Source organism: Rhopilema esculentum, chromosome 4 (assembly GCF_057945365.1).
Source record: "Rhopilema esculentum isolate cy_ngs chromosome 4, ASM5794536v1, whole genome shotgun sequence".
In the NCBI taxonomy this organism is placed as follows: domain Eukaryota; kingdom Metazoa; phylum Cnidaria; class Scyphozoa; order Rhizostomeae; family Rhizostomatidae; genus Rhopilema; species Rhopilema esculentum.
In genome coordinates this window covers 1538962-1561989 of record NC_142818.1, presented here as the reverse complement: position 1 = coordinate 1561989, position 23028 = coordinate 1538962, and the positions used below count along the sequence as shown (strand labels likewise).

The 23028-nt window shown below is 35.5% G+C and overlaps 3 protein-coding genes across 3 annotated transcripts; all 3 read left to right on the top strand.

Moving 5' to 3' along the window:
* The first annotated feature begins 207 nt into the window (after nt 1-207).
* LOC135690528 (T-cell activation inhibitor, mitochondrial) lies at nt 208-6674 on the top strand. The gene is made up of 7 exons (XM_065208115.2): nt 208-366; nt 897-1029; nt 2323-2461; nt 3277-3830; nt 4809-5044; nt 5640-5771; nt 6350-6674. Exons 1-7 carry the CDS (start codon nt 332-334, stop codon nt 6573-6575), a joined length of 1455 nt encoding a protein of 484 aa, XP_065064187.2. The 5' UTR covers nt 208-331; the 3' UTR covers nt 6576-6674.
* A 1274-nt stretch (nt 6675-7948) lies between these two features.
* On the top strand, nt 7949-15752 carry LOC135690529 (GPI alpha-1,4-mannosyltransferase I, catalytic subunit). Its single transcript, XM_065208116.2, has 5 exons — nt 7949-8697; nt 9775-10033; nt 10895-10999; nt 11961-12202; nt 14701-15752. Exons 1-4 carry the CDS (start codon nt 7985-7987, stop codon nt 12138-12140), a joined length of 1257 nt encoding a protein of 418 aa, XP_065064188.2. The 5' UTR covers nt 7949-7984; the 3' UTR covers nt 12141-12202; nt 14701-15752.
* A 47-nt stretch (nt 15753-15799) lies between these two features.
* LOC135690527 (uncharacterized) lies at nt 15800-22501 on the top strand. The gene is made up of 3 exons (XM_065208113.2): nt 15800-16251; nt 18407-18663; nt 19599-22501. The coding sequence occupies exons 1-3, from the start codon at nt 15943-15945 to the stop codon at nt 21313-21315; spliced, it is 2283 nt and encodes a 760-aa protein (XP_065064185.2). The 5' UTR covers nt 15800-15942; the 3' UTR covers nt 21316-22501.
* The last annotated feature ends 527 nt before the right edge of the window (nt 22502-23028 follow it).

Genomic DNA, 23028 nt, shown 5'->3' with positions numbered 1-23028 from the left:
TCAGGCTACATAGGATTGATATACTAGATTGCGGACAATATAATGCTATAATAACGATCAATGTAAGTAAATTGTACGAGGAAAAAATTTGGATTGAAACGAGCTATGCGTTTTTCATTTAAAATTTTTTTTCCTGGTACAATTTACTTACATTGATCGATGACATAGGATTGAAATGGCTATTGCTGACGGCGGTCGAAATTTGAAACGAGGCTATGTCAGTATGGTTTCAAAACAGAGCAAAACAGTTAACGGTTGATGGATGTAACAAATATGAAGGAAAAATCAAACTTGTGTGAAAGATTTAGCCGATGAACAATCTCTCTATAAGATGCTTCAAAGATTTTTTATAAAACTGCAAAGAAGGTTTGCAAAATGATCTTTTCAGAATTTATTGAAGGAGCCATATTGGTTCAAAATCAGTTAATATAATTCGACGGGTTTAAAACATTATCTACAAGCAATTGTGTAATGTTGAGCTCTTTGAACTACGTCAGAGGAATAATCAGAACAGAAAGTCTTCAAGCCAGGATATGTGTATTTAGTAGGCCATTTGACCAGGAAAATGAGAAGCTAATAAACTCAATTCTCTTCAAAAAATTTTCTTAACGACCTTCACAGCAGAAAAATTATCCCATACAGCATCTATTTCGGTAAAAAATTATGAATAAATTGATTGTAGAGAAGGATTCCATCAGGCATCAGATATCTGGCAGTTTTAACAGACAAAAATTTGACCTGGAAAAATCAAAGCAAACAGAACCCTTTAAATGAACAGGTTGTAAAAATTTAGATATTGCATCCACATATTATGATTTCTATAGCCTCTTGTTATCAAGTCAATCAAGTCGAAATGCTAAATGTGATTTTAATAGACAATGTGCTTTTTCCTTCAGGAAGCTATTAGTTGCAAGCACTATTGTGGCCGTTAGAAACTTTACATCACAAATAGATGACTATGGTGCTGCCCTTAAGCAGTTTTACTTTGCAGTTCATCCTGATTTTTTTGAGCAGCATCCTGCTGAAAAGGTAATTTTGTTCGCTTGGTAACACAGCTGACTGTGATTCATTCCAATGGTTGATTATCTATTTTTTGAAAATGTGATATAATGACTTGATTAAATCTTTCCCATGTTTGTGTGAACATATTCACAAAATATTATAATTTGGTATACATTGCAATGGAAAAGATTATAAATATTACTATCTATGCAGGTTTGCCACTAGTTCTAAATGTCTTATAGGCACAGCTGTTCATGATTTTTTGCATAGAAAAGAGCATTTCATACTAAAAGAGGCACTAAGGCAAAAAATTCAACAAAAAGTGGATGTCAGTTTATGTAGAGGTTGTGTGCTTTGTGCAAATCAATTTTTACATGATTTGGAAATGTGATTTTGGTGAAAACCATGGGGCAAGAAAAACTGTGGTTGTGAGTGTTTTGTAACACTGGAACAAGGTTTGCTAGTTTATTCCAGTGATAAACACCAAAGACTTTTCTTTCACTTCCATCTCCACTACAACTGCCATCATGCACTCCATATCTCTTTGCAAGCGAAAGCAATGAAACAACAGCCACTGATCAAATCAGCCAGTGTAACAAGCACTGACTGAGAACTGCTGAATGACATCAAACCCTTTGTTTCGATGCAGAAGACCAGAAAAGAGTAGGATGCCAAAAATGTTCGTCCCAATTTTCAAAGTCACAAAACTCTTTTCCCACAGCTAATGAGAGAATCAAAAGATATTTTCATATGCTATCAACCCCCAACCTTTGGCTCATAAAGTATCATTAAAATCTTTGGTTGCAAAAATTTGTATCAGTTCCTCTCTAATGAAGTTTGTTAGGCTACATTATTTAATAGGTGTATGTATGCACAATAAGTTTTGCAAAAAGGTTTCAGAAGGAACAAAAAAATGAGAAATCAAGACTTGATGCTATCATTGTCTTTTCAAAGGGAGATAGTTAAAATCTAAGGAGTTGTTATATATATGCATAAATCATGTAAGTTCCTTGACTGTCACTTGCCTGGGGGAAAGAATTTTTCAAGATTTTGCTTGTTTTGCTGAGGTTAAGCTTTGTCATTTTTTCTGTAAAGTTTTGACAAAGATGATAATGGAATTAAAATAATGTTCTTTGGGGATTTTTTGATTTTCCATTGGATTTTCCATTATAATTGGACAAATATGATGTCCAATTACAATGGAAATAATTAGACAATCCATAAATCTTTATTTTAAATAATAATTCACCAGATATAAGGGATTTATATTTCTTATAAACATCCACAGAAGTGTTGGTGAATAGGCTGTTTTGTTTATAGGAAGTCAATCAGAATTCTTTGAAAGTTCTAAATCATTTTCTGAGGGAGGTCAATTTAAAGCAAGATGTGAAGCCAGTTACAGTGAAATTTTTCTTGAGAGAAAAGAAGTTAGCAGAAAGCAGTCAAGATAGCATTCATGGTAAGTTAATAGCTTTAATATTGGTTTCAATTTTCAGTGTGAGGTAACAGTTCAGCTCATTTAGAAGCATGGCCGGATTTTAGAGGCAAGGATTGGAGGGAGATGTTATTGGATTTGGTGTCACACTTTTTTTGGGTGCCCCCAAAAATGATGACAACACCCATTTTTACAATAGATTTCTTTAACCATAAGATTAGGAGATAACCATACAAAAAGGAGGTAAATGAAGTAGAATTCCATAGAGTGTCTTTTGATCATTACCGACTACCAAAAAAATATTTTTCTGAATCATATTTTTTGTATTTGTATTTGTGCTTGTTGCTACCTAGCATCAGAAGGTAGTTTTTAGGACACTGAGAAGCTATGCTTATCGAGCAGTATCCTGGTCCTTCCTCTCGATGTGACCACACCTCGTGATTCCTACGCCTGGAATTACAGAGAGCTGACGACTCTCCTCACTCTGGATTGAAGTTTGGTCATGCCAGAGACTCGAACCACAGACCCTTGGGTCTGTAGTCTGTGTCTCTAACAACTGAGCCATCCTCGCATTCTCGCAATCAATGCACAATTTACCCAATAACACAAAAATATTGTATGGGGGCTGCTGCACACCCTAAACTCTTCCAACATTTTACACGTTTTTGAGCCTTGGAGATTTATATTTTTATCAGCATCATTATATATTATCAATAACAAGAGACCCAAAATACTGGATGTTTTATGCAATTCTGTTCCTTTTTTATATTAAACCACATTCGTTTTGTTTATCTTGAGTAAGCCTGCAATGAAAAATTCCTTCTTTTCTTCTTTTGCAGGTCAGTTTACTCAAGTTCATATACGCTTAAGATCTAGACATTTTCCAACTTTAGTTCATGATATCCTCTCTAAATGTCATTTACCAATCCATAAAGATTTGGAAAGTCTTGTCAAGAAACAGGAGGAACGGCGAACAAAGCAAAAACCTAATAAAATAAGATGGAGTAGTACGTTGATGGATTGGATGGACGAAGAGATGGTGTTTTCGGATCCAGTAAAGCCTGTAGAGACTCTTCGCTCTTGGCTCGTCAAAAATACTGGTACAGCCAGAATACGGCTGAATGAAATGAGTCCCATTGTAGATGAAAACCGTCGCATCAGCAAACGAATGATACGACGACATAAATTAAAAGGTTTCGTAGATGGAGAAATGGGATACAGCCAAACAACGTTGAATGGGGCTTTGAAACAGATGGAGTATCTTTTTAAAAGAAGGACCATCAATTCGAAGGGTTTGTTTGGAAGAACTCTTAAACTAGGCGTTTTTAATGGTTTGGATCACCTTGGACGATTTATTATTGATATAACTGATGTACCAAGCGCGTGGTTGCAGGTAGGTAGCTCTTATTTATTTGGATTTTTTACTACCTAGCTTCCGAAGGTAGGACTTATGACACTAAGATGTTATGACTATCGAGCAGTGCCCTGGCTCTTCCTCTCAATGTGACCACACCTCGTGATAACTACTCCTGAATCCATAGACCCTTGGATCTGTAGTCCACGGCCCTGGCCACTGAGCCATCCTTGCGCCCTGTGTTCTTAAAGGCCAACAACTACTCTCTACATCAAACACTAAGATTGGTATTAAACAAATTCTGTTAACTTGTGATAGTGACTGTGTTGCTCTCTTGATTGTTACGAGAACTTTCTGCAAATATTCTTATTAACTGCTGCCCTAAGGGAACTGGCAAATTATAATTTTGTTTATTTGCCCTTCAATGGTTGTTTTTAAGAACCAGTTGAAATAAGTAAAGAACTGTTTGTTTTCAAAAAAATTATAGACCAGAAACTGCAGTCATTGCTTGGTGAAAGTTTTTCAACTTTACACTCAATAATTATCCCAAAAATGATACACGGTGATAAATTTCCTTAGAAAAGTTTAGGCTGCAAAAACTTAATTGTGTTAGCAATATGTACACTCCAAGTTTGAAAGCATTATCTCTTATCCCCAAGTCACCTTTGCTAGCTTTTTAGCTGATAAAATTGGCAAAGTTTAGCAAAGTTATAGGTTTATTAACACAACAAAAACCTCATGTATTTCATTTGACTTGTTATTATGTTTATACCGATAGTAATTGAAGAAATATTTTTATAAAGAAAAACGCCAAGAGGGAACATTTGGTTTATAATACTTTTGCTTACATAGTAAGCAACATTAGATTGTGTGTATTTGTTGTTTGTTAGGGGTTTCGAATCCATCTCGTCCCGGAGATTTTCAGCTGATCTTTAATGAACTGGAGCTGAATGACGCGATAACAAATTAAGATGATGTTTTGTAAGGAAATAAGTACCGTTTTTCTCACATTTTAAGGGCCTCAGTTCCATAAACGATTTTGATGGTCTCGTTCCTGTGCTTGACCTCACTGAGATGCAGATTTCAGAGCAGTTGCAAGGCCTCCAGATATCACGCAGCCGGACCCACGATCCAGTGCCTATCAAACTTTATTACAAACAAGCCTCGAAGTTGCTGTGTAGCCTTCGTGAAAGTCGAGATTTTGATACTATGGTAACGCCACTAATGAACAGATACCGAGCAAGAGTTACGAGGTTGGTTGTATTCTTACAAAAGTTAGTTCTAGGAAATGAATTAGAGAATAAACTTTCCTTGGTTAGAATCTTCTTGTGTACAAAGTGCAGATTAAATTCGCGTTCTCTTATTTTCCCAGATCAACACACTCAATCTGTCATTTATTTCTTTGCCGTTTTCCCTCCTTTTATTTTTTATTTGTGTTGCTGTAAACAAATTTAGCTTTGATGCAATAGTTTCCAACCCTTAATTTTTTCAAAAAGTTTTAATTCTAATACAGGAATCTTGTTGGTTGTCAAAAGTACAAAGTCGTAGCAGAAAAAATTCTAACGGTATATGGAATAATCCAGTCTCGACCCTTTGCTGTAGTTAATTCAGTAATTCCAGTAATTAAGTTTAGATTTTTCAAGATTGTATATGTTTATAACAGGGCCCTTATTGATAAGATCACCTTTGTTGCTGAAAAGGCAACCCTGTATGAATGAGTATATTATCATTATTATTATTATAACAGTAGTACCAAACTAAGGAAGTTTTATGATTCTCGAGAAAAACTGGCACGTTTGTTTTATAAGTATGCCATTTTCTGTTTCAATATTTGGTATTTTTTTTCAGTGCAACGGAGGACCTAAGCATAGACCCAGATGGCGTCATTGTTGTTCCTTGCCTAACCACTTCTGATGCTATATCGTCGTTTTTGAGATTAAACCATCGTCAGATACTAGAAGCACGAAAAACACATGCCAGGTATTATCATATCCCTTTTGCGCAGATCATGCAATATTTCTGGAAGCTAGCTCCTTAATCTTGCCATTCCTTCCAATAAACATAGTTGATTGTGGTATCTTAAGGGTTTTTTAGTTTTGCTCTGAACGGTACTGGATGCATCAACACCGCCTTGGAAAAGAGGAATGGGAAAGTGAAAATTTGTTCTGGCTTGTTTGAACTTTAGTAACGCTGACAGATTAAATAAACATTTCATTCAGTTATCTTCCTCCGATTGACAGTCTGTCCTATTTACCACACTTCATTGCTGAGCAATACCTTTCTCAACCTTTTTTTGTTTTCTGTGCAGTTTTATTCCATTTTTGTTTGAAATAACTTCGATGCATCGAGAAATTGGAGAAACCACATTTTGTTTTATTTAAATCACGGTCTGAATGCCCTCAGTTACGTTTTGGTGTTCCCTCTCCTTATAGAATACTCAAGATTAATTTAATTTCCTGCCTTGGAACGTTTTCGTGGCCTTTCATACCCAATTATTTTCTAAACTATAAAATTTTATAAGATTGCCATACTTAGAAGTATCTCCTTTTGTCTTTTAGGTCGTTGCAGGCCGAGCTTAATACAGTTCAATCGTGCAAAGAAGTTTTGAACCTTTCGTCAATGCGAAAAGACCGCGTCATATCATCAGAGCAAATGATAAAATCCTGTGAGAGACTGAAGCGAGAAGGCGATCTAGGACTTGATAGTTTGAAGCTCATTATAAGTAACTATTATGGAATTTCTGGGGACGGTGAAATTCGAATACCCTGGCAGTGGAAAAGATAGCTCATCGCTAATTTTAATCTTAATGTTCCGTAATTCGTTTTCTCTTTCGTCCTCTGGACATTGATTGTAGAAAATGTTGCAATTTGAATTCATAATTTCTTTCCTTCGTATATTTTCAGACTATTTCTTAGTTCAATCGGAATTTTATCACATATATTTTTTAAAAAGAAGCAAATCGGTTTTCTAATGATGCACTAAGAAGTGTAGCTTTTAAGCCGAACAACAACAGGTTGAATTATTTAACTTATTTTCTTTGTGTCTTGCTCTGAAAATTCGAAGCACTATTGATAAGATTGCTGTTATTTAAGCAGCTGATAATATCAGCACGTCTACAGACAGTAACCCTTGAACTGTTATTCATTGAGAAGGGCTGGTGCTCCTCAAGGATCTGTTCTCCGATCAGGACTTTTCTTGTATATAGCGTGTCTTCTAAAGTAGAACGCTTTGTACTTGATACCTCAATAACAAATTAATAACGAAACAACTGTGGCTCTAGACAACGACTTGTCTATTGCCTAAGACTGGGCTTATAAATAGAAGATGTGCATTAATCTAGGATCTTGTGTGCATGCAAAGGAGAATGTTCTCTTTACAAAAGTAGAACAGCAATTATCAAGACGAAGCAAATATTGGATTTTTTCGTTTCTAAATATGTACTCATAGATTTGTTATGATCAAATATATAAGCTGTATGCTAGGCTACAATTCTAATATGGTGATGTGATTTACCCGCGGACGAAGCGAAATGAAATAGTCAGGGGATGGGTTGCTGTTTCCCAGATTGCTGACAAAAATGGCGTTCCTAGGATTTGATTGCCGGCAATTCTATAACGTCGCCAAACTTCTTCCAGTGTAATTGTTAGCCATTTTTAGCTACAAAGATTATTTTGTAGGCAGGAATAGAATACATGATATAGACGAGTTTGTTTCTCAATATTCATTTATCTTGCTAACAATGGATCACAAAGTTAGAATTTAGATATGTTTGTCGAAAGAACGCAGCGAAAGGGGTGGGATCTGGAAAACTCCTGGGTACTTGCGAGACTGTATTTTTTCGCTTTTCGTTTTCAGTAAAATTCAAAATTACATTTGCTATCTATATTGTGCATCAAATTAATAGATCTTATTCTGAGCTTGAGTTACAAATGGGAGCAAACAGAGAGCAAGAAATACAAAAACAAGATTCAGGCCCTTAGCAAAGATCAACGAGGGAGACGTCTTCTTATCAAAATGAGCAGTTGTTCTTGTAGACAGTGTCTCGGTATTTGAATCCAACTGCTAACTGCAAAGATATTATTTATTCCCCTATTCTGTAAATTATTAGGGGTGTAAGGCCCCATCGGGCCATTGGGCCCATAGCCGCTATCAGCCTCGCTCCCAAAGCGAGGGTTCTCAAGTTATGTTCCAAAATGGCGCTGGGACAAGTATTTGCATTTGCAGCGTTTTTAAGGTTTTGTTTCATTCTTTATGGTATTTGGCACGATTCAAAATTCAGAGTTAAGTATACAGATATTGATTACATTGTCTTCAGTGATGCTGCACAGCACATGGTAAATGGAAGCTCACCTTACAGCCGAGCGACCTATCGTTATTCGCCGCTCCTTGCCATCCTCATGACTCCAAATTCATTTCTCCATCCCTCCTATGGAAAAATTTTCTTTTCAATTTGTGACCTTATTGTTGCATGGTTAATCTTACTTATAAAGAAAGAAGAACATCTGCTGGACTGCTCAGGTGAAGGGAAACAAACGGGAGCTAATGGATTGTACTTCGCCGCATTTTTTTGGCTGTTCAATCCTTTTTCATTGACAATATCAACAAGAGGAAACGCTGAGTCTTTTCAGGCAATTTTGGTACTTACAACGGTGCTGTTTGCTATCAAAAGGAAGACAATTATAGCTGGAATATTTTTTGGCCTGGCCATCCATTTCAAAATCTACCCAATTATCTATATTGTCCCGCTCGTTTTACACATTCTTGGGGCTTCTGGCTTCAATTATCCCAAGTCATGGAGCTTTGCTGAATTCCAAAATTGTTTCAAATTGGTTTTAAAGACTTTGTTACCCTTCATTTTATCTGCTGGTTTTATGCTGTGCTTTGTAACTTCTGTTTTCTATGCATGGTAAGTTTTTAATGGAACTACCTCCACAAGCCAGACTGGAAAGTTTGTCACGCACCCACAATATGTTGCCTGTGCACTTAAATTTTCTATCTGCGCACATTTGCATATTGGCCGTGCAAAGTCCCCATTTAATAACATTTCACACTATAGAGTTCTCAAGTGTGATGTTACAAAAAAACTGCTTTTAGAATTTTCGAATTTTGACCACAGAACATGAAAGAACACCATAAAATACTCCCACATATGCAAAATCAGTTAAATTTGGCAAAAATCAGGTGAGTTATTGTTATGCACTGGACCAAATTACAAAGGTTTGGTGGGGCCAGAGCTTGTGCTCATCTGGTCATATCACAGCCAATTCATAATACCTTTGACTGATTTTGCAGATTTAGAGGTACTTCATGATGCTCTTTCAGGTTATGGGAACAAATTTCAAAGATTCTAAAAATAGATTTTTGGGACATCATCCCTTGACAGCTCTATTACCACTACAAATTTCTAAATGCATGTGATTTTAGGTGCGCAGTCAGGCATGTGAACTTGCCTGTGCAAGAAACAAAGTTTCCAGTCTGGTCCACAAGTTGATCATTTATCAAAACAGAGGAGGGGAAGGGGTGGTAATGTTAATGATTTGGTAAGGCACATTTACCAACCAGGTTATAAAAAAGTTCCTTAATAAAGGAATTTAAAATTTGGTGGAATTGATGGTGATTTTAGTAGGACCTAGCATGATGCAAGCTGTAACTTGCTTGTTTTCATTTGAAAAACAAATTTGAATTTATGCCTAAGCAAGCTATTGTTTTGTCTTTACAGTTGACAAATATTTGTGTCCGGCTGTAATGCATTCCTGTTAAGATTGAAAAATATTTATAGAAATAGAGCTTTCCCAGTAAATGAAAAATGGTTTCAAAATTGACTTCTATTCTACAAAATATTCTGTTTTCTAAATCTGTGACTTGTATGCCAGTTAAATCCAAATCAGATTGTTTGATTTTACAAATTGTTTTGATTATATTTATAAAATTGGAAAATACAACTCCCTTAAACATATAAAATGAATTATTTATTTTCTTTTAGGTACAATATGGAATTCATTGAGCACACATATCTATATCATTTGAAAAGAACTGATATTAAGCACAATTTCTCTCCATACTTTTATGTTCTCTACTTGACTTCAAAAACATCATGGTCCCAGACTATTGGAGTCCTTGCCTTTCTACCTCAAGCAATTTCAGTTATAGCTGTTGGAATAAAATACCATTCGAAACCATCAGTTGCCTGTTTTTTCCAAACATTTGCATTTGTTACTTTCAATAAGGTCTGCACATCACAGGTATGTAGTATTAGAGATTCCAGAGGCCCTACTTGTCTTTTTGCTTTATTGTATATGATATATTATACATATTTCTGTAAGATGTTAAACGCTAGAATTTAGCTATGAATAGAATCTCATATGGACTAATGTTTAATTGCATGTGGTGTTAGTGCTTGCTTTGTATCAATATCCTTCGATTGGTGCACTTCTTTGACAAAAGTTTAACCATTTGCCTTAATACTTGAAAGCCCTTTTAAAAACTACTGGCATAAATGTCAGTATTTACAGACTTAATTTTATTTGCTTACATTACCTCTTTTGGTGTAACAATGTCTCACCTCTCTTGTATGAAAATAAGTTTCCATTAGCAGCTTGCTGTTTATTTCACACTTATTAATTTGATACATATACATGAATATTTATTTGTAGATGCATTTAAGTAACTGACTAAGCTGTTCTTTAATCTTGCTCCTATAACAGTCTTCACTATCTTTCTAGCAGACCATTTAGTTTCACATAGGCAATTCCTTTTGCCCTGGCCAACTGAATTAGTTGCATATGTGCTTTTGATTGTCCTTGCAAAAACATGTCTATTCTGAAAAGGAAAGGAATAGCCTTTATAGAAAAGTTAGGTATATAAATTGCAGTATTCCTGAACAAAAGGTCAGGTTTCTTATGTAAATGTTTGACAAGCATAGGCAGATGATAAACTAATGTCCCCACTTAGAAGACTTTCTTAAACAAATATTGTTGGATGGGCAATCACCCCCAAAAACTTATCTCTGATGGAAGTTTGTTGCCTATGTGTAAATTTCTCAGTTAATAGGCCTGGTTGCCAGCTTACGTATGTGTAATCTGGGTGTTTTTTTTATTTTCCAGTATTTCATCTGGTACCTCAGTCTTCTGCCAATAGCAGCAGGATATATGAAGATCAATATGAATTACGACATGCCTGTGATGTTATTTCTTTGGATGTCTGCCCAGGTACACGTAACCTTTTTTTACACTTTGTAATGTTTTGCATTATATTTTTACCTTATATCAAAGAAATAGGATAACAAATTGTTGGTTGACACTAAAAATTCAGAAAAATCCAATATCAGGCCATCCTCGAAAATGCGTGCCATGCCATACTCACACCTTGGCACCTGACTCGTTTCCCCAAGAAGTGCAGTTTATCACACATCTTATCAAGGTTATGGGTTTACAGGAAACATTCTTAGGCCCTGGTTAAACGATGACGTTTTCATTGCATATCGTATTTAGTTTCCCACTCCAACACGAAATTTTGCTGGTTTACATGTTATTCTTGTTATTTCATCTTCGATTTGAGACCAGAGCGCTATATTGAGGGGAGTTTGTCTTTGTTTTATCATCTCTGCACAGCAGCATTTTCATTTGGCATTGTATTAAATCGTTTACACAAGCAAAAAATGTATCAGATTGGTTTCATCCCACATCAGAGCATTTTCATTTTCAAATGCAAAAACATATGAAACTTATCAGATTGGATAATTTTCGTGTAAAAAGAAGGCAGATCAAGTATGAAACCAATTGATATGAAGCAAAAACATTGTGTAAACAGGACCCCATTAACCGCTTCATTTTCACTTTTATCTGTTTACAGGAGGGAAATGTCTGTTTTTTGCATTCACACTGCCCACAGCAATGTTTATAAATACTTTAGAATCCTGATCTAACAAGCTCTGAAGGGAACCAGAAACATTTTTTTTTTCATCATTGTTCAGTATGAAGTAACGATTTTTCCTTCAATTCCTGAAGTCTTCCACATTGAATGCTTCAACAAAAATTTTCAGTGTGACCAATTTGTTTACACTTATCAGGCAAAAAGGTTTTACTATTAACAATTCAGACATTTTCTATTGTACTGTGCCAGTTATTATTTAAAAAATCATACACTAATATTTAGCTTTTTATGTTTTAGGGCATTTGGTTGTTTCTAGCTTACTTGTTGGAGTTCCAGGGACTTGATACTTTTTTCCTTGTTTGGCTAGCCTCAGTATGGTTCTTCTGTGTAAACATATACATAATGGTCAAGTTAATGTCCAGTATATCATTTCAAGAGGCCTCAAAAGTTGTTACAGATGCAAAAAAGAAAGAATGAACATTAACCTAGTAGGTTATGCCTGGAAAATGTATTTCTGTGCTTTCCTGCAATAGACACAGGTGAGCTAGTAAATTAATTAACTTTGTTATGTCTTTCTGCAATTTTTTTTCTGTAGCTACTGTGGTAAAACAGTACATTTTCTTTTGAGGTTTTCTCTTCAAACTGACCTTATAGCCTTTTCATTGTTTGATCTGTACTCTGTTTTGCACTCAATTTTTTCTTTATAATGGAATACTTTTATGGTTTAGTTAGGTGTGGTCTGGCCTGAGTGGCAAAGTGGTGATCACCAACCGGGCCCTAAGGCATGTAAAGTAAAGTTTCATAGGAAGAAAGCTTCTCGAATCGGGAAAAACGTCAAATTCTTTTAATCAAGTTTTACAAAAGATGCAAAACACGATCAACAAGAGGATCATCAGCAAGATTTTCTTGGATATTTCACATAATAAATAAAATTTCACAGTTTAGTATTTCAGGAATTTTCCCATATGAAACATTCGTGATTTTAGGCCAAAAACGCAAAAAAGCACAAAAGGTTCTTGCATCGAAAGTTTCTTCTCGTGAGATTTTTTCCGCGAAGATTTCTTTCCACGAAAGTTTCTTTCCTTAAAGTAGCAAGCAATGAACAAAGGTCTTCCCCAGCTTCCCTTCAAGTTCTTTTTTTCCGAAAACCCACTGAAAGGTGCATGGTGAAAAGCTAAATTAAGGCCTTTCTGTTTGTCAATTGTTAAATGAACAACGTGTTTAGAGTTATAACGTTTTTTACAAGCTAAAGAACAGTATCATTTCAAGTTCACTCGATGATGTTTGAGTGTTAATAAGTTTGTAGGTTACTCGATTTCAAGTTGATGCCAAGATATTAACCTAGACAAATGAGAAGGTGACACATGCAAGACAAATCAATATTTTTCTTTCAGTATTTATTTTACACGAGATGCCTTTCAGCAAAAAAGAACTGTTTACAATTTTGTTTAACAATAATAACAGACAAAAAGAATAGATAAAAATAAAAAATAAAAATAGATAAAATAAAATAATGCGAATTGCTGCTCTACCAAGGGGTCGTGTTTGGGTCCTGTGGAAGGTTCGAAAGATACTCTCTAAAACCTGTTTTAAAACGAGCGATGGATTCTTTTTCTCGAATGTTGTTAGGGATATCATTCCAGTTTTTGACACCAGATAAATAGAAGCCTCGCTTTGCACACTCTAACCTAACTTTGGGAATTTGCAGGTCTCCACGGTTTCTGGTTCTATACTCTGAAATCATGGATCTTTCAGTGAATTTATGGCGAAGATTTTCGGGACAGAGGTCATGCAAGATTCTATATGTCATGGCTTCTTGGTCAAAGGAGATCAAGGACTTTACAGTGAGCCACTTGCCAGTCCATCCGTCCTTATGCTTGGCATTCGCTATTAGCTTCTTTGCCGTTGTCTGTAAACGTTGCAGTTGGGATAGTTTGGTGTTGGAGAGAGCATTCCAAACAATGTTGCCATAGCGAAGATGGCTTTCAAAGAGAGCTTTGTAAACTTGATCAAGTTTCCTTTGCGGAAGGATGTTGTTCAACTTTCTTATCTTCCCCTCAAGTTTATCGTCCCCTCACCAGAGTTCTTGAACCAGGGGTCTATAACATTCAATAGACATGTCATTGTACAGTGCGGTTTTTGAAACGCAAACTTGTTCAAGCAAAGCCTGCTTTGTTTCTTTAGAAACTCCATTAGTTGGTCATGTACAATCTTTTCTAAAATTCTAGACACAACTGATAAAACTGAGATAGGCTGGTAATTGTCTACATCAGACCAGCACTAGCAGATTGATTTTTTTCTTGGCCCCATTTTTAGAATATTTCATATATTAGGTTTGCTTGATAATATTGCTAGAAGTGTTATGATTATTATTTTGAACTATTGTTCGAGTTTCTTGGAGTTACAAATAGAACTATTGTTTTGCTGTTATTGTGCAATGTTTAACTATATAGAATCCTTGATTGAAATAGAATTCAGTATCTATCAATAACTGATTTCGACTGGACGTTTTTTGGGCTATGCTTTGTGGCTCAAAAAGTTTATCTTTCACGCCTTGAACGGCCCTTTTGGTTTGCTAGCCACCTTGCAATTATGATGGCAAACCGTCTCTAGGTTTCTAATGTACTTTTAATTTGTGCAGCTGCACAGAGATGCAGAATACAAAAGTTTTTATCACAAATTTTTGAACGTTCGAAGAGAAATAACACCTTCATTAGCCAACCGGCATTATCTCATCTTGATTTTAAAGCCATCATCCATTAATGAAAGATTTCATATTGCATCAAGCGTTTGCGTCTAGCTAAAGGAGATACCATATATTTAGATGCAGTATTTTATCTTGTGAATATTTTGTTTCATTCGGAACACCCTAATTTGTTTATATGTCGCCTTATAGCATTGGTATTATCAGTCAATATGGCCTAACTGATATTTCAATTTGGATGGAAAACCCAAACATTATGCACATGAATTAGTCAATGTAAATTTAATGGGTTATACTATATTGAATTGTAAATATGTCTTGTTTTTGTTTCAGGAAATTATGCTTAAAGCCTCTACGCAAGCCACCTGCAGGACTGTGTTGACAGTGCTACAGCAAATTTATTAAGTATTACATCAAATTGCAAGGACTAATGTGAACACTTCATAAAAGTATTAAGTGTAAAAACTGCAATTAACTAATTTATTATTTCATGTTGATGTATTATTAAATCATATTTTAAGGGCTTTTTCTTCAATATTTACGGCCTGTCACATTTGAATTAATTTCAATTCCGAGTATTAATCAGTCTCAAACGAATACATCAAAAATTAAGATGCTTAGTGCATATTGTTAAATATAACCTGAAGTTGTTCTCTCCTTTTTATTCCTTTGCTTCAATGACAGAGGATATAGTATCTCCTTCATGAGTTCTTCGTCTTCTTTGCTGCTTTCACTTTTGATATTCACTTTAACTGGTTCTTTCTCTTTCACCTGTTGCCACTTCTCTGATCTCATTGATGTCTTTCATGTCATATGTACCAAAAAAAGTTGTTGAAAATGCTTCAAAGAATTTCGATTTGTTGATGACTGAATTTCTTGGTTTAGCGGAAAGTATTATTACTGGCTGCGTGACTGGCAAAATTTTAAACAAAGTTGATGGTTTTGATTAAAGTTTAGAGGAGAAGAAAGCATATTTTTGAGAATAAAGGAGAAAATGAAGGACAAAGCAAACCAGATAGCTTACAAGTTATAGGTGCTGAGCAAATTCTAGAGAGATTTCAAGAGTAAAGTCTTTGTTACTATTATGTTCTCGTTTTCAAAATTGTAACGCTCTTTATAAGCTTTTTGTGTCTACAGGTAGTTGCTGCAATCTTAAATTTTCAAAAACAAATCTCTCCATTGTAGCTTTATCACTACACAAAATTTGAGTTGATAACTGCACAATTACAAATTATCACTGCATAAATTGGTCATCACTGTACGTCAAAATAAACTCTGGCCTAGTCAATTAGCCAGGAACCCAGGGGCGTCAGAAGCACTTCAACAACCGAGAGGCATAGGCCTAGGCTGGAAAGGGTTTTGTCTTCAAAAATTCCGACCAGAAATAGTGGTGGGGGGGAGGGGGTGGGGGTTTGTCTACTCCTGACCAAAGATCTTCATCTGTGAGAGGTGCTTCGTGAAAACGAGGTTAGGCTAAGCAGATCTGTTGTTCGCCTTCGCGATTCGCGAACCGTCTTTAAGGCAAGGTTGCCTGTATTTGTACGGGTCAAGGAGCTTCAAGTTATTGCAAAATCCATGACAACAGAAGAGCAATACGACAATGTCGTCTGCCCTACGGAAGACGAGCTCATCAACCATAAAATTTGTGAGGGTAAACTATGCCCTGTCATCGAATGTGGAAAATCCATAAAGAATCCGAGTGCCATGAGAATGCACTTGGCCCAAACCCATGGCATTGGAGCTGAAAATGTCCTTCAGACTTTCAACAAAGCATTTATCGTCGCAAATCAAACTACGAAATCACTGTATGCATGTCCCGTATTTACATGTAGCCGAACGTATGGATCAGGAAGATATTTCAAAGCGCTGAGTACTCTGCGTGAGGTAAATTTTCTTTGTTTATGTAAATAGTAGTAATTATAGCCTTGTTCCATGTACAAGAGAGTGTTCGGAAGTGGGAGTGACCTCCATTGCTTTTATCATGGTAAGTCAAATATAAACATGTCTAACCAACTCCCAACCTACCAAGATTTTGATACTGTCAGTGGTGATAACCCACAATTAAAGTATTTTCAATTCTGTACAAATATACTTTTACTTTTTATGAATATTGGAAAAAACATTAGCTATTGTGTTGCAATATATATCTAAGTGCAGGGATCATAGGTTGCATAATTTTAGATAACTTTTCTATTTCATTTCTTTCCTATTACTTCATATACATATTGAACAGATATTTATATTGCAGCAAAAAATAATAGAAGCAGTTATTTAAATAGCAGAAAACGCTTTATTCTTTCTTGAACATTCAACATCATACTCTCTTCTCATTTTTAAAACCTTAGACTTTTTAGACCTTTGGAAATTTTTGGATTAAAAATACTAAGATTAGTGAACAAATTGACCAAGAAATTGAATCCTACTTGCTTTCACAATTTTTTTCTCTGAACGTGTGTTTGTCAACTCGTATACTTGAGAGAATACTTAAAAATTTGGTTCAAGATGAGTTAAATGTGCACACACCAAATCCTGGAACAGCATTTCCAATTCTATTTTAAAAATCTCCTTCAGATTTCAGTTTTTGTTGTAATCTCAAATCTCATATATTTTCGTCAAAATACCAAGTTTAAACGTCATTAGAATGTTTCTACAATTTTTAAATTGAACTAGCTATGCCACAACTGTAAAATACTTAGTTTAGCTCTTTTAGAAACTATTGTATTATTTTGTTGTATTGTTGCTCTATAGTTGTTGTTAGATGGAATTTGTATTTATTCAGAATTTCACAAATGGAACTTGAGCTGTAATCAACACTCTACCAGACAATCTGATTCTTGGCCCACAAAATTTGTCTTCAATAGGGTTTGAAGTATATATGCTATGGCAAAATAAAAAATGATATTCCAGAAGAAAAAAGAATTCCTCCATCTGAATTTACATTTAAAAAGAATCTGAAAAAATATATTATTTTGATCCACAACTGGGTATATATATTTCCTAGCATAGAGTTTTCAATCTATATTCTGACGTTTTATACTCTGAAGAGTGTCAGACGAAAAGCTTTAGTTTACTAAATGTTTGCTTTTTTCAAAGCCATTTACAAGTTATTTGCTAGAAATGGTAGGAAATGCTCAATGTTCATGCTCAGTGTGTTTAATAAAATATGATCTTGTATAAGGGTGCTCTATTGAATGCTAAGTTCCTCCATTCAGAAATTCCGATATGTGCAAATTAACATTTACTAATTTTTTTTAATTTACCTATCATTTTTTACTGTTTTATTCATAGTTAGGCCTGCATGTATGTTTGATTTTGAATAAGCAATTAATTTAGAACAAAAATATACAAGCAGAGTGATAAGAAGTATTTTATGAGTATATATTATTTACCCCTGGCTACCTTTTGTCAGTCCAAGTTTTGATTTGAAAAACTGCAAGGTAATGGATTGAGTACCTCACCAGCTGTCATAAAATAATGAATTTCCTGTGTCATTTATCAAGAGGTCCGCAAATTAATTGTCTGCTTGTTATTCATCAAACCACCGCTTATCTAGAATAAATTATTAATTCAAGTATCTAATTTCGGCAAAAACAAGTTACATAAGTTGGTTCTACATTGTAAAGAATCAAATCTTATCAGCCTTTCAAAAATACATCTCTTACTCTACTTTGAAGTTTTATTTTCCAAAGTTTGAAATTTTTTTGGTATTACTGAGTTTAAAGAAGATTGCTTGTTCAATATGCTTTACTGCTACAGTGAAAATTTACTGTTAAAGTTAAAACCAAGAGATATAGAATAGTTTATTTTTCCATATTTCTCAGAACAAGGATTTCCTTTTAGTTTTTTGAATCTTTATAGAAATAAGCCTTGACATGTGATTGAATTTTTCAACACAGTTTTGTATGAAAGGTTGCAAATTGGCTTTTAGTTATTCCATTCTTTACAGGTTCCACTTGAGTCATCCCTCTTAATCCTTAGAATCAAACACAAAAACATTGTGTAGCTGTGATCTAAAAGACAAATATTTTATATTTTGCAGCATTACTTATCTATGCATGCTGAGAAAAAGCATATCTGTCAGAAATGTGGTGCTAGATTTGGAAACCCAAGAAGACTACAGCTGCATTCTAAGAACTGCAAAACAATTTTCTATTGCACATGTGGCTGTCCATTCAAAAAACGTGAAGCACTTTTAGAGCATACAATGAGGAGCCAACATGAGCTGCCCGAAGATATCAAACAAGAAATATTGAAAAAGAATAGGTTGAATGCAAGAAAGGATAAAGTCATTGAAAGGTGAATAGAAAATCCTTTTATTGCAAATGGTAATTATCCAAAATACCTTCTCAAGCCCAGAGTGATTATTAGAGGGGGTCTATACTTGTATGCTTTTCTATTATCTTAAATAAATAAATAGTGTTACAAAAAATATTGATACCTTCTGTTTTTGAAGCAATTGGTTATGCTTTGTTTTCAATTTTAAACAAAGGTGAATCAATTATATGATATTTTTATGTTCAAAGATGGGTTCATTGTTATCGCATGTTGGGAGAGCTTGTGAAAAATTAAATATTTCATGTCAGATGATATTTCTTGCTTCAAACTCAGATTGAGTGAATTTGCGATAACATCTAATTTTAATAAGGTGCCAGTGAGTGGGTATGCATGTTTTATACACAACCAATGTCATTTGCAATGTACAGTACTTTGTTGATCTATGTTCTGACATTTTACACACCGAAGAGTGTTAGACAAAAAGCTTGAGTTTACTCAAATGTTTGCTTTTTTTAAAGCCATTTTAAATCTATTAAAATTCTTTTAGGTCTCATAAAAAAATAAACATACAACCAGATTCAAATACAACCAGATACAACCAGAGTATACTGGGCCTGCAACTTTGTACCTAACAAGAGTCTTTGCCCTATCTTATTTGTTAGTTATCACAAGATACTCTGTATATGAATGGTGAAAAATGAGTTTTGTCTTTTGCAAATTTAGCTCTAAAATTTCTTCTCTTCATAAGGTTTACAAAAAATTCACAATTTTAGCTACAAAAGATACAAGGTTTCACAATGGGTATTTTAGCTATTTTAGATTGATTTTTGAGAAGAAAGATCCGCATCAGCTCTTTTGAGTTGCCAGACTTTTTAACCTGCTTTGAAATGGTTTTATCTAAAAAATGTCAGCACTTTATAATGAAATATTCAATCGATGGAGTTGTTTTTTTCTAGATCTGCATACCATTCCAAAGTTGGATGTTTAGAACAGCCTTCCTTTAATGCAAAGAATCTCCAAAGCCCTGATGACCAAATCTTGAATACCAAACAACTAATCGTAGTCCCACAGCATTTTTCCAACAATGATGTCATCAAACCAAATGCATTCCTTATTGTGTCATGTCAAGATGTTGGTAATTCTTCTGCAAATAGTGGTGCTAGTCTACCAAGTCAGAGTGTTCAAATGCCCTTCAAAATTGTACAAAGCAAAAGTTTTCCAGCTGTTAATGTGACCACTTTCAGTGCAGCACCCAACCGCCTTGATGTTGCATTCAGAAGTACAGACAGTTATAGATCAAACAATACTGGGGACTTTGCTTTTAGCAGAGATGGTTCAGTGCATAATGGCAATGACAACTTTGGTCAAAGGCTGCAAACCGAGATTATGTCACAGGGTTCTGTACCTTTGTCTGCCGGATTCGATGAAACAACAAATCGCAGAAATGCTAAAGAAGATTATGCTCCAACTGTTGTTCCCATCAAACCAAGCCTTGCAGTTTCGAAGAATGATATCACGGAAAGAAATAAGCGTGTGGACGAAGCTATGAAGCAATATATTCCAATTAAAAGAAAAAGCCCGTTAGACCCTGTCGTGTCTGATTGGCATTGCAGTGTTCCAAGAAGGAAGTACAAGAAGAGGAAGCGAACTGTTCAAGGGAAGACTAGCAGTGGATCAGATGCGATGGGCACGAGTAATAACGATGAGTCATCGGTTTCATCGATGCAAGACTGCTTGCAAAAGGCATCAAATTTCGTTAAGAACATGCTACCAAAAATGAAATCGCCGAAAAGAAGAGAGTCTCCTGATCATGGCGAGCCTCTGCTGAAACTGCCACCTAAGACTGGAAACAAAAGCCCAGGTCATTACGAAACTTCATCACGTGTAACTCCTGAACGATCAGACTATGTCAATGTTGCAAACTGCCTAATAATCGCAAAACAAAAGACGTATGAAAATGGTTTTATGAGGAGTAGAGTCAACAGTAATGTTGTGGAAGACAACCCTGGTGGTGCGGAACAAAGCTCCTCAAGGGCTATTCCATATAGGGAGGAATTGAACGAGGAAATGGCCCAATCTCCGAATGTTACTGTTTCGCAAGCCAACGGGCGACAAGGCCTTTTTACAAGTGACACCCAAACCAATGAAAATGAATTCAACCTCGACAACCTTTCTCCTGACATGCTCTTTGATATCGAGACACAAACTGAAGACTTCAGCAATTTTTTTTCCGATGCTTTCACACAAACGATTCAAAAATCTGCCCAACTCGCTGTCGCTTCTAGTCAAAGCGTTTCTGGTGAAAACGAGCAAGAAAATCTTGAAAACACAGCAGCGTGCTGGGTGAATAATAACCAAACACAAACAGATGACATTAGCCAGCTCATAGTCGATGCCTTCACTCAAACGAGGATAGATCTGGAGGAGAATGACTCGTTTGCAATCAAATCTGTCCAGAATAGCATGTCTGATAACCATACACAAACTATCCTGTCCTCAGACAATTTCTTTAAGAACTTCAACTTCGGTACCGATGACGAGACTCTTGATTCTGCGCTGATGCCGGATTTAATTGATATTTGTACACAGACAGCACCTGACCCGAGCTTCGATGAACTACTTGCGCTTTGCTCTGCGGAGGTACAGACAGACAATGCTTCTACATCAATGTAGTTTGAATACTTGCGGGTGCCACCCTTTAATAATGCCAGGAATTATTTGGATTAAGCTCTAAAAAATGCATTAAATCATACTAACAATATGTCTGACACATTAAAAAATATATATATTATAAATTGTCTATGAAAATTAAATTCGGCAACTTTTATTCATTTGATATAATGCTTCGAATGGAATTATATTCTATATTTTTAACTCTTTCAAATAACTAAATAATACAGTTTTATCCTGTGTGTGCTAAGATTGGTTTAAACGACAATACTACGGAAGGTTTCTCTTTTTCATATGGAGAGAGTTTCCCTGGCATTTGCCTGGTGAAGCCGGAACCTTGTCAGGTCTGGGAAGTCATCATTGAGATTTCAAATGCAGATTTTTTCCTGCCTTCCCGGGATAACTATTAAGCCATTTTGAATGATAATTGTGGAACTCGGTTGAGCTCAGGTGAGATCTTGGCTAGCCGAAAAAATTGTTTTCTCGAGTGAACACTTTTGTTTTTTTGTGTGAAGTATAGTTGTTTGGGGCCAGATTTCGGCCTAACAGGATTCCAGCTTCACCCGTGAAGTGCTGGGGAAATTTTCTCTATATGAACAGGCTCTTTCTTAGTCACTTAGATCTCCGGCGTGGTTGGCCTATCTCTCGCTCTCTCAATTTCCTTTCAAAACAGTAAATACTGCTTATTATTCGTTGAAACCCTGTAATCTGTTGTGAGTACTTGATTCAGTCATTGAGGGGTCAATTATATTCAGTTCAATTTTTATAACAGCCTTTATTTCCCAATTGAAACGTGGGTAGAGACGGAATTTTCGCTGTAACACCCTCGCGTATTCCCAATCATCTTAAAAAACATGCAATGGCTAGTGTGAGACCTTCATGTTAGCCAATCAACATCCTTTCCCTGTGATTTGTCAATTATTGAATTAATGATAAGTTGAAACTAAAACACCCTCCCTATTTTTAAGTACAATAACTCTCTCCCTTACTAAGCGGCTCTCCGTCACTGAATGAAGATGCTTTTGTCGTAGTTTTAAGTTTGCTGAAAACATAGCTTTCTACTTTTGCTTTATTTCATCCTTTATTTCGTGCAGTAATTATCCCGTTGTTCACGCTTTGTAACCGACAAAGAATTGAAATTTAGAAATATGTAAGATAATTTTTTGTCATTCTTCTTTCCGTTATGAAATGCTAGCAGCCTGAATATTGTTCTATGCTGTGGACTCTTCTTAGAGGCAGCGATTTCTAAAAGGCTAAGTTAATGTGGCACATTGTACGAATGCTTGTATAAGCGACTACCATATTTTCTGGAATTAACACATCTCTTAAAGTGTTTGTGAGCGTGACGTTTGCTAATGAGAGGTGTTAATGGAGGGAGTCATCAGTTTTCGTTAAAGCAAAAAAATCGATACTTTAACTGTTTGCGCATACGGCTTTGCTCAATCCAAGATACTGAATGTTTCTTTGTAAAGTTAGTACATCAGGGTAAGATATCGATGCCGCGGTACCACAGGGACCATATCTTGGCTCCATTCTCTTCCATTCTGCATTTAATGACACTAAGACCGCGTTTTCACAAGACGGTTTCCATTTGAAACCGTACTAAAATGAGCACGGTTTGCTCTTCCGTTCACACGGAACCCGTCGCAACCGTTCCAAATGGAGCTGCTAGCTAGCCCTATCAAAACGTGATCGCTTAGAAAAAGGTTCAATTTG